Below are 13,408 nucleotides of genomic sequence, written 5' to 3' on the forward strand. Positions count from 1 at the left end.
AGGACTGGTGACAAGGGTGCCCTGGGAAGAATCTTAATGCCGGATATAGTGGCTTCTGGCTCTCAGCCCCCATCCCTAGTGCAAAGGGCACACACCCACCCACACCTCCATAACTACACCATAGGTGAGGCACAAGACCCTTTCAGCAATGCCACCTACCCCTCTTCCCTCTCAATGAGCTTAGCTTGTACAAATTTACAACTTCTTCTGAAAATTCAAGGATTCCTAAATTATCATTATTTCTTAAGGTGTTACATTAATACTTGATGAGCTTTACACACACACACACACATGCAAGGTTGCTTAAATCCCCCCCCCCCCACACTGTGAGTTGAGCTGGCTACAAGAAAAGCACGGGTGTAAACCTGTCCAATTCAAAAAGAGTCAAAAGATTAGCCATTGGTGGGGTTGCCCTTTCTGCAGTTCAGAAGGTGTGCAGCTGAGCCACACAATTTTAAGAGCTTTAGCCTCCACAGTCGGCAAAAACCAAGATGGGTTTGGGGTGGGGGCACTGAATAGAAGGAATGACGTGGCAGCACATTCAGGACTAAAAGAGAGACTTTACCATATATTAAACAGGAATAAGAAGGGATCCAGACTGAGGTTTATTGGATTTGATTATGTAAATTCCCCTCACATGGCTGTGCCAAAGAGACTCGGCCCTGCAAAGCCAAGTGATTTGGCCTTACATAGCCCTGTGCATTCTCCAGCTGTTTGTTGGCTGGGTATCTAAGTCTGCAGAGATGTTTTGTCTGTGCAAAAAAGCCCCACCCCTAAAACCTTTTCCGGTTTGCCTGGTGTGTTTGCTTGTTTCTTTACCGACCACTGACACAACACACATAAGGGTATAGAAAATGCTGGGACACGGTGGAGAGCCATCCACTTTGAAACCAGAAAAGGTGGCTGGGCAAGGAAGGGAGAAGAACCGTGTGCATTTTGCTCCTTGCACTGCAGCAGTCCTAGGAAGCAGAAGTTATCAGCAAGAGGGAGAAAAGCATTTTCGAAATTCTTTCCAACATTTTTACCTTGCGGGCACTTTTCCACATGTGCTTCATGTATGCGTAGGTCACCTGAGGATGAACAGTTGGCAACGGGTGATCCAACTGCCGGGACGGGTCAACCCCAAGAAGCAACACGAGGGTCTTATGAGCCAAAGCCTTGAATAAACAGAAAAGAGGAGGGGTGGGGGAAGGTTACTGTGGGTTTTTGCGTCCAACTCTTCTTCCTGTTCTCATACCTGCTGGAGTTGCAAGACACACTCACCAGCCGCCCACTCTTGCCGCACAAACTGGCGTACTTGAGCCAAGTCCTCATGTCCTCGTGGGGGTTAACGACAAGGGACCGGACCATAAGTATCCTCTGCCAGTCCTCAACGATCCGCTGGCAGCCCTAGAAAAAGAGAAGCACAGGCAGAGAGACCTCTTAAGTCCATGTATCTGTTGGTTTATTTCTTATTCCTGCCGTCCATGGAAATTAAAACAGGCAATAGGCTTACGGCAAACAAGAAGCAGCTGCACATGGTGCGCCAGCAGCCTACGCAAGTCATTTCCACCCGGCGTGATGGTAGCTACCTACACAAAGGGGCGTGGCTCAGTGGTAGAGCATCTGCTTTGCATGCAAAAGGTACCGGGTTCAATCCCCAATGGCATCTCCAGGTTAAGGCTGGGAAAGAATTCCTGCCTGATAGCTTGGAGAGGGTCTGCCAGTCAGTACAGGGAATACTGAACGAGATGAGCCAAAGGCCTGGCTCAGTACAAGGAAACTTCCTCTGCTCCTAAACCTTTGCATAAGAGGATAAGTCAACTGGTAGCTGCTAGCTGTAACAGGCAGTGGAGCCATGTCCATGAACAACATCATCTTATGAGATCTGCTGAACTCTCTAGGTCAGAGGACATTTTGCCCTGTTGCTGCTAACATCAGGCACTGGCCCTGCTTCCCTTTCTAGGTCTTTAAAAAGGGCTCACTCTGCTGCTACTATCTAGCAGGGAACCTACAATCTTGCAGATGTAGTTGGACTACAAATTCTCATCACCCCTGACCAGTGACCATGCTGACTGGGGCTGATGGGAGTCTGAGTCCAACAACCTCCGGCCAAAGCTTCCCCATCCCTGCTGCAAGGATAGGAGGTTGCCTTATTCCAAGGCAGGCCACTGGTCCATCTAGCTCAGTCTTGTCAACACTGACTGGCAGCAGCTCTCCAGGGCTGTTGAGTGAGGGACATTCCCAGGCCAACATGGGGGAGCTGGGGATTGAACAGGAGGCCTTCTGTATCCAAAGCAGGTGCTCTGCCACTGAGCTATAGCCCTTGCCTTGATAGGTGAAAACAGAAGCAGACATACTTCATTCCCACTTTGTTCTTGCTGTTCTAATTTTACTAATTTTCCTAACTTGAAACGGAAATTATTTCATATTATGCATTTTTGTTATTATGTTGGACTCTTTTTATGTGGTTAGTGGTATTGAGAGGTCTTTTGTAATGATTTTGGTTTTTTGTCATGCTTTGAGCATAACATATAGAGGAAAGTGATAAAGTAAACCATAATCATGGCACGATGGAAGAAGAAAAATGGATCGGGAGGAGGAAATACACAAAGGCAGGTACAAATTCTTAGTTACCAGTTGTTCTAATGACCAGCTGGAAATGCAAAAGGGGACACAGAGGGAGAGACCAATGTGTTTTCCTTGAACCATTACTCTTGTGGCCCTCAACAGAAAAAAGGCTGTCTTAGGGGAGACAGGGAAGGAAGGAGAAGAAAATAAAGACTGCTGTATGTTGCAGTTAGTAAGGAATATCTAACCTATCGTGGGTCCAAACAAGCAGCTAGCGCTCCTACTAATGCTGAACACAGACAACTTCTCCTAAAGAGAAAACGTCACTGCTTTATTACATCAAGCAATATGCATTTAATTTTCGCAGTTTGCACACCACTCCACCCTGCACACGCTGCTAAACTTCAGTCCTTGGGGACTGTAAGTAGAAGTCAGCTCCAGGAGCCGGCCAGGTTCTCCAGTGTTAACTATGTTCGTTAATGGAAAAAAAGGGGGGCAATTCGGAGAGGAGGAACAATCAACCCCCAGTAAAAGGAACAGACTTGAAAACATAAAGCAGTAACGTCTGTGTCCTCCTAAATCCCTTTCAAAACAACAAGACAGGGGTCTGACTCAATTTCCGAAAAAGAACATGTTATTTTGAGTTCCAACGACAATTTGTTCCTGCATCAAAAAGGAAGAAAAACAAGGAGAAAAAGAAGGGTTTTTTGGGGGGGGTGGCGGCGCTGAGCGAACACATTCCCCACACAGATATTTTTGCATTTCTGCTTTGGCTGTTGTTTTCCCTGCCTAGTATTGGTGTTTTCCTGCTGCCCCGCTGACCTGGCCATCCCTTTGAATTAGGCTGCCTTGTTGGCAAGCAGGCTGAGCCAGGAGAGGCATCTCCGTCTCACCTACTTGTGCTGAGTGCCACAATAGCTCAATGCCCACTGCCATGGCGGAGACAGAAGGAAAGCCTGAGTCAAATTGGAGAAGGCCATGCCAGCTTTGAACAACAGTTGGAGGGGTGGGATGGGAAAAGACGCTTTAGTGGCACAGCATCAGCCCTGAATGTAGAAGCTCCCAGGTTCAATCCCCAGTACCTACAAGTTTAGGGCTAGGAATGTCTTCTGTCTGAAATGTTGGGGAGCCACTGCCAGTCAGTGTAGACAGCACTAAGGTACATGGACCAATGGTCTGGCTCAGTATAGGCAGCTTCCTATGTAACCAATGAGGAATTTAAAGGGACCCAGAGCCCATCTGGGCTTTTCCTATCTTCCACAAATGGTGGCAAGTTGCACCAAATGAAAACAAGAGTTTACATCTCCAAGAGTTTACTTCTACTGTAGACCTTGCATTCAAAACAGAGTATTAAACATTGGTTAGAAAGACTGAAGAGGTTTTCCTGCTCTGGAGAAACAGAGAGAGAACGGTGCCTTTATTAGATAGCCAGGTATGCCATGCCACATCCAAACTAGGTAGGAAATCTAAAGCTCCCTGAGGTCCACATAAAGTGGGCCTTTTTGTATTTGTTAGGAAGATGCTGTAAAAACACACAAGAACTCGGTGTCCTGTTTTTTCTTTCTCCCTTACTTTTCAAGGTCTATAAACAGTTGCAGTTGCAGACTTCACCCACCCCGTTGCTCCGGGCTATTCCTCCTGGGCGGAATGTTCTCTGAGACTTTCCAGACAGGAATGCAATCTTGGAGGCAAAGAGCTTTGTCACAGCTTCCCAAATGGCACAGGGAAAAAGAGAGAGAGGGGGGCGAAAAGCAAGCCGTTGGCAGCAACAGGTAAACAGCTTCTTGCGCCGCACGGAAGCACACGCAGGAACAACAGGAAGGAGAGCGCCACGGTGGAAAAAATTCTTCCTCTGGGTGGGTGCTGGAGTTAATATGGGACAGCAGCCACTGGCTATCAAGCTGCAAGCCCGCGTCTGCTCCAAGGTAGGGAGGTAGAAAGGATGGATGGATGGAAGGGAGCTAAGATTCAGGGGAGCTAGAGAGTTCGGTGTCTGCTGACATGGCTACTGCTCTAGGTACTCTACCTATCTCCAACTTTACTCCAAGGGACAAAAGGTGGTTTACATGATTCCCCATTTTATTCTCACAACAACCCTGTGGAGTAGGTTAGGTAAGAGAGTGACTGGCTCAAGGTCAGTCAGTGAACTTCATGCCTGAGTGTGGATTTGAACCCTGGTCTCTTAGATCCAAGCCCAGCACTCAATTATCACTACACCATACTGGTGTTATAAACTTTCTGCAGTGTCTTTACCTGGAGTCTCTCCCACCAGATCTGGCGAATGATCTCACGTCGCTCCGGTACAAGTTTATACTGGATGACTTCTTCCAGCTCCGAAAGCATCTGGCAGGATACCATCGCCTAAAGGAAACAGCCAATCACATTCCATCCCAATCACCGCTGCGCCGGAACAATTCCCAAACAGGGGGTCATCACCCGAGGCCAGGAGCAAAGTACTCACCCCGTAGGCACGGCTGTAACTCTCTCCTGCCATAGCTGTCAGCTCAGCATCTAACAGATCTCGGGCTTTGTCAATGCACTGAGGGAGGAAAAGAAAGGAAGGGTCTACTAAGGCGATGGAGACCTTGAAAATATAGTACAATAAGCTTAAAGTAAAGACAAAAAAGGAAGTCAACAATGGAGAGGAGAAGAGAGGCTGTTGCACTTCAGCAAAAAATGACCATGTACATCTAGAACTTTGTTTCTTTCACTCGTTTGGGATAGTGGTGCTTTTTCAAGATCTTGTGGACTGGCCAGGGTCTTTCTTGGGTTGTCCATTATTACTGGCTTCTTCCTGTTCCTGCCTGTTGCTCTAGAACAGATACCTTGCCCTGCTTTGTACACAGACCCCACTCTTGCATTTCCTTCAAAGTACTGACAGTGACTCCATACGCCCAGGAACATACAAGCTGAGTCAGGCTTGCAGAGGGGCTGTAGCTCAGTAGCAGAGCACCTGTCTTGCATGCAGAATCCTCAACATTTCCAATTCAACGTTCTCAGACCCTCTGCCTGAGACCCTGGAGACACACCAACTATCAAGAGGTGTGCCAGCTGAAAAGCTTCCCAGAATGTCATCCAGGATCTGGCCAAGGTGCATCTACAAGGACCAATCCTCGACAGCAGTGGTGGAGAACCTGTGGTCCTCCAGATGCTGCTGGAATACATCTCCCATATTCCCTGATTATTGGCCCTGCCAGCCGAGGCTGATGGGAGCTGGAGTCCCAACAAGAACAGCTGGATGACCAGAGTCCCACCCTGCTTATGTAATTTATATATCGTATTTTTTTCACGTTGTAAGCTGCCTTGAGCCTGGCTTTAACTATGAAAAGGCAGCATACAAATAAAATGGTGCCTGTATGATGTATGCTTGAAAGCACACTGCCTACTATGACCTAGGCACATCCCATAATTTTTCCCCAATAGGTTTTGAGGTTTTATGTGTCCCAGAGCTTCCATTTCACATTTTACAGGCTATGCACAAAGAGAAGTCCAAAACATTGGGTGTCGTGCCATATATTATATAATATTTCCTTCAGAGTTTTCCCTCTTCCCCCACCCCCTTCCCAGAATGTGAAAAAGGTTAATTACAGAGGCCTTAGCTCTTTCAAACGCCTGGCTGAATTTTCTTGTGCACATCAGTAGAGACAGACAGATTCTGACAGGGCTTATTTGGATTATTTTCTTTCTTTCTTAAAGAGGAATTCATTCTACAACTTCAGCTCTTAATTTAGGGTGGGGCAGGATGGATGTAGCCCCCTCCACCCCCCCCAAAATAATACAAGATCCCACCCCTTAAAATTAACAATGTATTTCACATTCACAAAGACAACGTAAGTTGAATCCTCAACAGAAGCATAGGAATATCCATGCAGGATTAGACCAAAGACCAGTTTGCAAATTGCTGCTTGCCTGGATGGTGGCTAAGACTCGCCATATAGGGACACTTTACAAAAGTGCCTGATCAACAGCCATTTGAGTCTGTTACAGCATGGTCCTGTGGCACCATAAAGGCTGAAGATTTCTGGTGTCCTAGAGCAGCCTCCCCCAACTTGGTGCCCTACAGATATTTTGAGCTACAACTCCCATCAACCCTAGCCAGCATAGCATGAATTACCATGGTCAGATCCCAACATAGGCTGCCGAAGGAGGGCTCCCTGTGTAGGAGGCCCACCAGAGGGCATTTTGCCAGGGGTCCCCTCAAACAGGAGCCTTCCCTGCCATACGGGAAAGCAACACCCAGTTGCTGCTCTTCAAACCACAGCGGGTGATGGCAGAAAGGTTCACAGTGTACCTGCTGAGCCAATGAAAAGAGGTCCTGATGCAAGGCCAGCACAGCCCGATAGAAGGCGCCATCATGGGTATCCCTTGGGATCATACAGGTGTACTCCTCCATGCTATCCCACTGACCTGCAGAGACAGACACAACCTGCATAAGCTGTAAGAGTTGGGAGGCATCCAGCAGGACATGCTCATCTATCCCCTCTAATCTACCTGAAGAAAGGGATTAATCCCTGTACCGGAGGTAGCCAACATTGCACCCTCCAGATGTCCCTGGACCACAACTCCAATCATCCCTGGCAAAAGTCTGTGGCTGTTGGGAGTTGTAGTTGAAAACGTTTGAAGGGCTACGTCTGTGGAGATATAGCTGCCCCATAGCGCCCCTGAAAGAAATGAGCTTAAACCTACTCAATGGAAGAAAATTCGATGACCTCCCTATATCCACTGCAGAACTGCTTCTCCTATGTGGAAAATGCACCCCCAGTGTTCAATAAAAAATTTGCCATCCCATGTCTACCTGTGCTGGACACCCTTCTCTGTGAAACAGCATTTTAGAGGGACTGTCTGTTTCAGTGCTTAGATTAGACACTTGGCAAAACTCCCCACCCCACCCCCAATATATATACAGTGGTGCCTCGCAAGACGAAATTAATTCGTTCCGCAAGTTTTTTCTTCTTGCGAGTTTTTCGTCTTGCGAAGCACGGTTTCCCATAGGAATGCATTGAGAAATCAATTAATGCGTTCCTATGGAGACCACCTTCAGACCAGGTCCGGGGACAGTCTGCCCCCGGACCTCTTCTGAAGGCTGGCGGGGGGAGAAGGACTTTTCTCCCCACCGCCAGCCTTCAGAACAGCCTTCTGAAGGCTGGCGGTGGGAAGAAAAGCCCTTCTCCCGCCGCCAGCCTTCAGAAGAGTTCCCGCAGGGCTGCCTAGGCTGCGGATAGCAGCCTGCTGCTCCGCGCGAGGGGCGCTCTGCTTCAGAGCGCCCCTCAGGCGGGGCAGACATTCGCAGCTTGGGGAGCCCTGCAGGACTTCCCCGCAGGGCTCTCCAAGCTGCGGATAGGGGTAGCAGGCTGCTATCCGCAAGTTGCGGATAGGGGCAGCAGGCTGCCTGCAGGGCTCCCCAAGCTGCGGAAGTCTGCCCGGCGTGAGGGGCGCTCTGAAGCAGAGCGCCCCTTGCGCGGGGCAGCAGGCTGCTATCCGCAGCCTAGGCAGCCCTGCGGGAACTCTTCTGAAGGCTGGCGGGGGAGAAGGGCTTTTCTTCCCACCGCCAGCCTTCAGAACAGCCTTCTGAATGTTGGCGGTGGGGAGGAAAACCTTCCTCCCACCGCAAGCCTTCAGGACAGGTCCGGGAACAGAGGAGAAGGCGCGCTACGCTTCCCCGCTGTCCCCGGAGATTTCCCTATGGGCTTTCGTCTTGCGAAGCAAGCCCATAGGGAAATTCGTCTTGCGAAGCCGCTAAAAATCGGAAAACCCTTTCGTCTTGCGGGTTTTTCGTTTAGCGAGGCATTCGTCTTGCGGGGCACCACTGTATGTGTGTGTGTGCATGCAGGGAAGAGAAGGACAGTCTTAAGGCTGGGACTTACCTAACCCCCATGCAGCTGCTGCTGCCATTCTTGCCATTTTCGCCTGGGTTTCATCGTTCACTAAGGTCCACTTCTCACAACACTGCTGGTGAAGTTGTCCCCTAGGAAGAAGAAAAAAACAAGGATGCAAAAGTTAGTTTGTTGATAATCCTCTTCCCTGCTTTTATTTAAAATGTGCATTTTATACTGCCTTTCCATTAAGGAAACAGTATTCAGTAATTGTGAAAAAATAAACCCAAAACTGCAGTTTGCTGATGATACTGGAATACTGTTCATACTCACACAGAAGCCCCATTGAGATCAGTTGGATTTACTGGGTTGTAGCCAGCCAAATTTTACTCAGAAGACCCATTAAAATTAATTGACCACAGTTAGTCATGTTCATGAATTTGAAAGGGTCTATCCTGTATAGGACTAATGCTGGAGACAACTCACTCCAAGGGAATTGTAATTGTAACCTAAGGTTGTAACCTAAAATAGTGTCATTAAACACCCGCCCCCCCATGAAAGCAGTCTTTAAATACACACACACACACACACACACACACACTCCAACAAGACAGTGTTAAAAGGCAAATAAAACCACATGCAGGAAAGTTGGCAGCTAATGAGCAACAACACTGATTGAAAGTGAAAACTGATCAAAACAGCAGCAACATGAAACAAAATATTTAAGGTTGTCAAAAGGGCTGGAAGGACACAAGAGACTTCACTGGGAGTCTTAAAAGACAATAAAGGCAAGGGTGGCAGGCAGGTGATTCTCAGAAGGAAATCCCACAGGTGGGTGAAACTACACAAATTCTGCTGCAGTACTTTGCCACTGTTTATTTTTTTTTAAAGTTGGTATTTAAATTTCCATGGGTCTAACCTATGTATGACTTAGCTGGATACAGACTCCCTTCAGATATTTGGGTCTTAAGTTGCTCTGTTTAGCATTAGCATTAAGTACTAATGCTATTTCCTCCTCTTTACTGGTTTCATTTGTCAGATTTGTACTCATTTTAATTGAATCTGATGGTTCTTTTAATATGATGTTAGCTGACCTTTAGGCACCAAAGCTGCATTCCACGATGGCTGTGTTCTACCTACAATGTCAGTTGCTAGGAACTGCAAGTGGGGAGACTGCTCTTGTGCTCGAATCTTGTTTCCAGGCTCTCTAGAGGCATCTGGTTCCCCACCCCCCCACCCCCGTGAGAACCAAATGCTGGACTAGAATGTGTCAATGTCCTGATTCAGCTGACAGAGCTTCTTTTGTTCTTAAACATTGTGTATTCATCTGAAGACTTGGTAAAGCCAACGCAGCCTAACTTCTCACTCTCCACAAAGTCACTTGGCTCCCCCCTCCCCGTTCTGCCACCCAGGATGCAAAAAGATGGGAACATCAGGTACAGGTTGTGCTGCTTCAGGTAATTCTGTGCAGCCCCCTTGGTCTGTGGAGTGACTTCAATCGACAGGCATCTTCCCCTCCCCTCTCCCACTCCCCTTGTGCCATCAACCTGGGTTCACGTCAGGACCCATTGAAACAGAGAGGCTCAATGACATGAGGCGTGCAGCGATTTAGGCAGGACTGGCTTGGATTTGCTGAACCCTCCAGGTTGAACTGCACAGTACGTTATGCAGGTTCTGTCTTTTCCAATTAAGCTCCAAAAAAAAGCACATTCCCTTTCTCTCTCATACACACATATGTATACAGTGTGCATGCTGTAGATCCCTGCTAGGGATAAAGACTCCTCACTTCACAAAGGGTCTTGATCCACACAAGCCTGCAAAAAGCAAACTACCGACATCTCTTATATGAGCTAATGGGCAGGTACCTTATTTTAATATACTCCGACTTTCCAGCAAACTTTTTCGAAGTAGTTTAAACAAGGAGAGGGGGACTCACAATACATATTTCTAAGTCATTACTTAGAACCATGGAAAGGGTTGTAACTCAGTGGAAGAGCACATGCTTTGTATACCAAATGTCTGTTTTTGTTTCCCATAGGAGCTTAGGAAGCTGGCTTATTCTGAGGTGGACAACTGGGTCCCTCTAGCTCAGAACTACCTACTCTGACTGGCAGTAGCTCTCCAGGCCTTTAGACAGATGTCTCCTGCAGCTCTGCCTGGAGATACCTGAGGATTGAACATGGGACCTTCTGCACGCCAAGCAGATGTTCTACAATTGAGCATGGTTCTGAATAAAGTTACAGATTAATGGGAAGCTGCCTTGTACCAAATCAGATAATTGGTCTGCTTAGCTCAGCTTTGTCTATGCTGACTGGCAGCAGCTCTCCAGGCTTCTGACAGAGGACAAATACCACTCCTACCTGGAGACGCCATGGATGGCCTTTAGCATGCTAATAAGATGCTCTTTATTTATGTATTATTGGATCTATAACTGACTTTCCCCTTACATTGCTCAAAGTGCCATACACAGGTTACCCCTTCTTCATTTTATCCTCACAATAACCCTGTGAGGTAGGCTAGTTTGAGAGACAGCCCCCCAATGTGCATCTGCAAGTAGGGATTGTCTGACACTCTTAACCATACCACATTGGCTCGTCTTACCATTCCCCCAGGGCTTCCAGGCAGCGCATGCGCCCCAGCATCAGTTCTGGGTCATCCTTGTTTGTATCCATCTTTTTGTCATAGGCCACCAGAGCATCTTCCCATTCATGCAGTTTCTCATACCAGGTTGCTTGAATTTCCTATAAAAGTGGGGAAGAGGCGGGAAGAGAGGGTTAACAAAATAGCAAATTTTAGTGTGGGAAAGTGGCAGGAGTAAAGAAGAAGACCCAAGAGACGCAAGTCTCATATGCTTTCATGTCCCGTCTCACACGAGGTCTATAGTTATGCCATTAGCATGACGGGAGGGAACGCTTTGTGTAGGCAGCACTGGGAAGATGTTTGCAGAAAGGAAGGGGGAAAATAAAAACCTAGGAGTTGTATCCAATGCTAGTCTGCCTCAAAGTAGGCCCACTGAAGTGAATGGACATGACTACCATGGGTTCATTAATTTCAATAGGTCTACTCTTTTAAAAATGTTGTTATATGTTTATTTTTAATAAGACACGACATACAACAGATGCCAAAAAGTAAAGGGGGTACCTAGAACTGCACATGGTAGAATAAATATCCATACCAAAATTAAGTATAACAGACCACTATTACAAGGTTCCAACTAACACAAATTAGTTTACATTACCTTGCACCAGTCAATCTACTCTGAGCAGGGCTCAGTTAGATATAAAGGTAAAGGTAAAAGGTAAAGGACCCCTGGACGGTTAAGTCCAGTCAAAGGCGACTATGGGGTTGCAGCGCTCATTTCGTTTTCAGGCCAAGGGAGCCAAGCGTTTATCCTCAGACAGCTTTCTGGGTCATGTGGCCAGCATGACTAAACCGCTACCGACACAATGGAACACTGTGACAGAAACCAGAGTGCATGGAAATGCTGTTTACCTTCCCACCACAGCGGTACCTATTTATCTACTTGCACCGGTGTGCTTTTGAACTGCTAGGTTGGCAGGAGCTGGGACAGAGTAAAGGGAGCTCACTTGTCACAAGGATTCAAACTGCCAACCTTCTGATCGGCAAGCCCAAGAGGCTCAGTCGTTTAGACCACAGCGCCACCCACGCCCCTGCTCAGTTGGATATAGCCCTAGGTAAATGGATGAAAAATAAAGGGATGAATAATAATCAGACCATTGGTCCATCTAGGCCAGTATGACTGGCTGGTTTGCCTGGGTCGTGTGAGGAAGGGCAGTTCTCTGTGTGTGTGTGTGTGTGTGTGTGTGTGTGTTTCCACGTGGGAGTCACTGCTGGCACATGGCCCCCAGAGGGCTAGCCGAAGATGAATGTGGCTCTCGGCTCCCTCTCCTTAAAATCTATCCATCCCTTTTGAGCATCAGCAAACACCACTGGGAGACCCAAGGACAGAAGTAGAGCCTCCCTTGCAACCACTGGTGGTTGGTGCCCATTGCGGGCAGTAGGGCAGAAGGCACAGACACCAGCAGGTGGGGAAGCCAGAGCCAATGGCAGGCAGAGTCAATTCATTCTAGTTTTGCCCACCCCCTTCTCCTGCCTGCTGAGTCCTGCAAGGGCAACACTGAGACTAAGGAAGAGGAGGAAGCTGACAGGCAGGGCTGGATGTAAATAAGAAGGCAGGCAGGTGGAGGCTGGCTGAGGTTGGTGGGACAACATCCCCTTTGCCCTAACAGAGCCAGCCTCCACTGCCTGCTGTGCCATCAGCTCCAAGTCTAAGTAGCATCAACACATATAAACAAGAGCAGCAGGGGATGAAGTTTGGAACAGCCCAGCAGACAGACAGCCTACAAGCACGTGGGGCATTGTACAGCAGCAAGGGAAAGGATACTAAGGCCTTATTACTGGCCTTAGCAGTCCAGATTTTCTGAAGGTGAGCGGTAAAAAAGAACAGACGTGCCGACCAATGACAGTTTTCAAATTCCCAACACTTTCACCAGCCTCTCATTTCTTTAAGGATTTTCATTTTCAAGGGATTAAAAGGGGGGAAAAGAAGGGGAGGGGACAAGCTACCACTTGGATTTCTTTGGGATTTTTTTGCTTCCCGCAACCCCCTCCTGCCCGCCCACCCCGACATGGGCTCCAGGCCAATGTTCTTTTCTGCTCAGCCCTTGGCAGTTCTTGCTGCGACGTTATGCCAAGCAGTGGATTCTTTGAGGGCCCTGCAGGCAGGATAAAGCTGCACACACACACAACACATGCCACACTTCAGTGCCCCTCCACGTGAGACGTTGCAGGTCTGGCCTCTGGGGCTCCACAGGCAGATCATTTCAAAACAGGCGAGGATGCAGAGCTTGCTGATGTGATCAGGGGATTATGGGTTCCACTCATATGCAGATAGAAAGCTGTCTCATACCAAAGTCCGACTATGAATCTGGCTGCACTGACTGGCAGTGGTCTCCTCCTCCCCCAGCCCTATCTGAAGATGCTAGGGGAGCTTTGCATGCAAAGCAGATGCTCTAGTCTGAACC

The 13,408-nt window shown here is 47.9% G+C and overlaps 1 protein-coding gene across 4 annotated transcripts in view; it reads right to left on the reverse strand.

Moving 5' to 3' along the window:
• Positions 1 to 13,408, reverse strand: part of MTOR (mechanistic target of rapamycin kinase) — a 107,621-nt gene that overhangs the window by 19,824 nt on the left and 74,389 nt on the right. For all 4 annotated transcript variants that reach the window (XM_083628356.1, XM_083628354.1, XM_083628355.1 and 1 more), the window contains 7 exons: positions 10,965 to 11,104; positions 8,415 to 8,515; positions 6,842 to 6,957; positions 5,012 to 5,089; positions 4,804 to 4,911; positions 1,264 to 1,389; positions 1,026 to 1,157 (listed from right to left, as the gene is read on the reverse strand). In XM_083628356.1, coding sequence (XP_083484482.1) covers positions 1,026 to 1,157; positions 1,264 to 1,389; positions 4,804 to 4,911; positions 5,012 to 5,089; positions 6,842 to 6,957; positions 8,415 to 8,515; positions 10,965 to 11,104 — 801 coding nt within the window. The remainder of the gene's footprint in view (positions 1 to 1,025; positions 1,158 to 1,263; positions 1,390 to 4,803; positions 4,912 to 5,011; positions 5,090 to 6,841; positions 6,958 to 8,414; positions 8,516 to 10,964; positions 11,105 to 13,408) is intronic.

The sequence above is a fragment of the Podarcis filfolensis genome (genome assembly GCF_964270895.1).
Source record: "Podarcis filfolensis genome assembly, chromosome: 8".
NCBI classification, from domain to species: Eukaryota; Metazoa; Chordata; class Lepidosauria; order Squamata; family Lacertidae; genus Podarcis; species Podarcis filfolensis.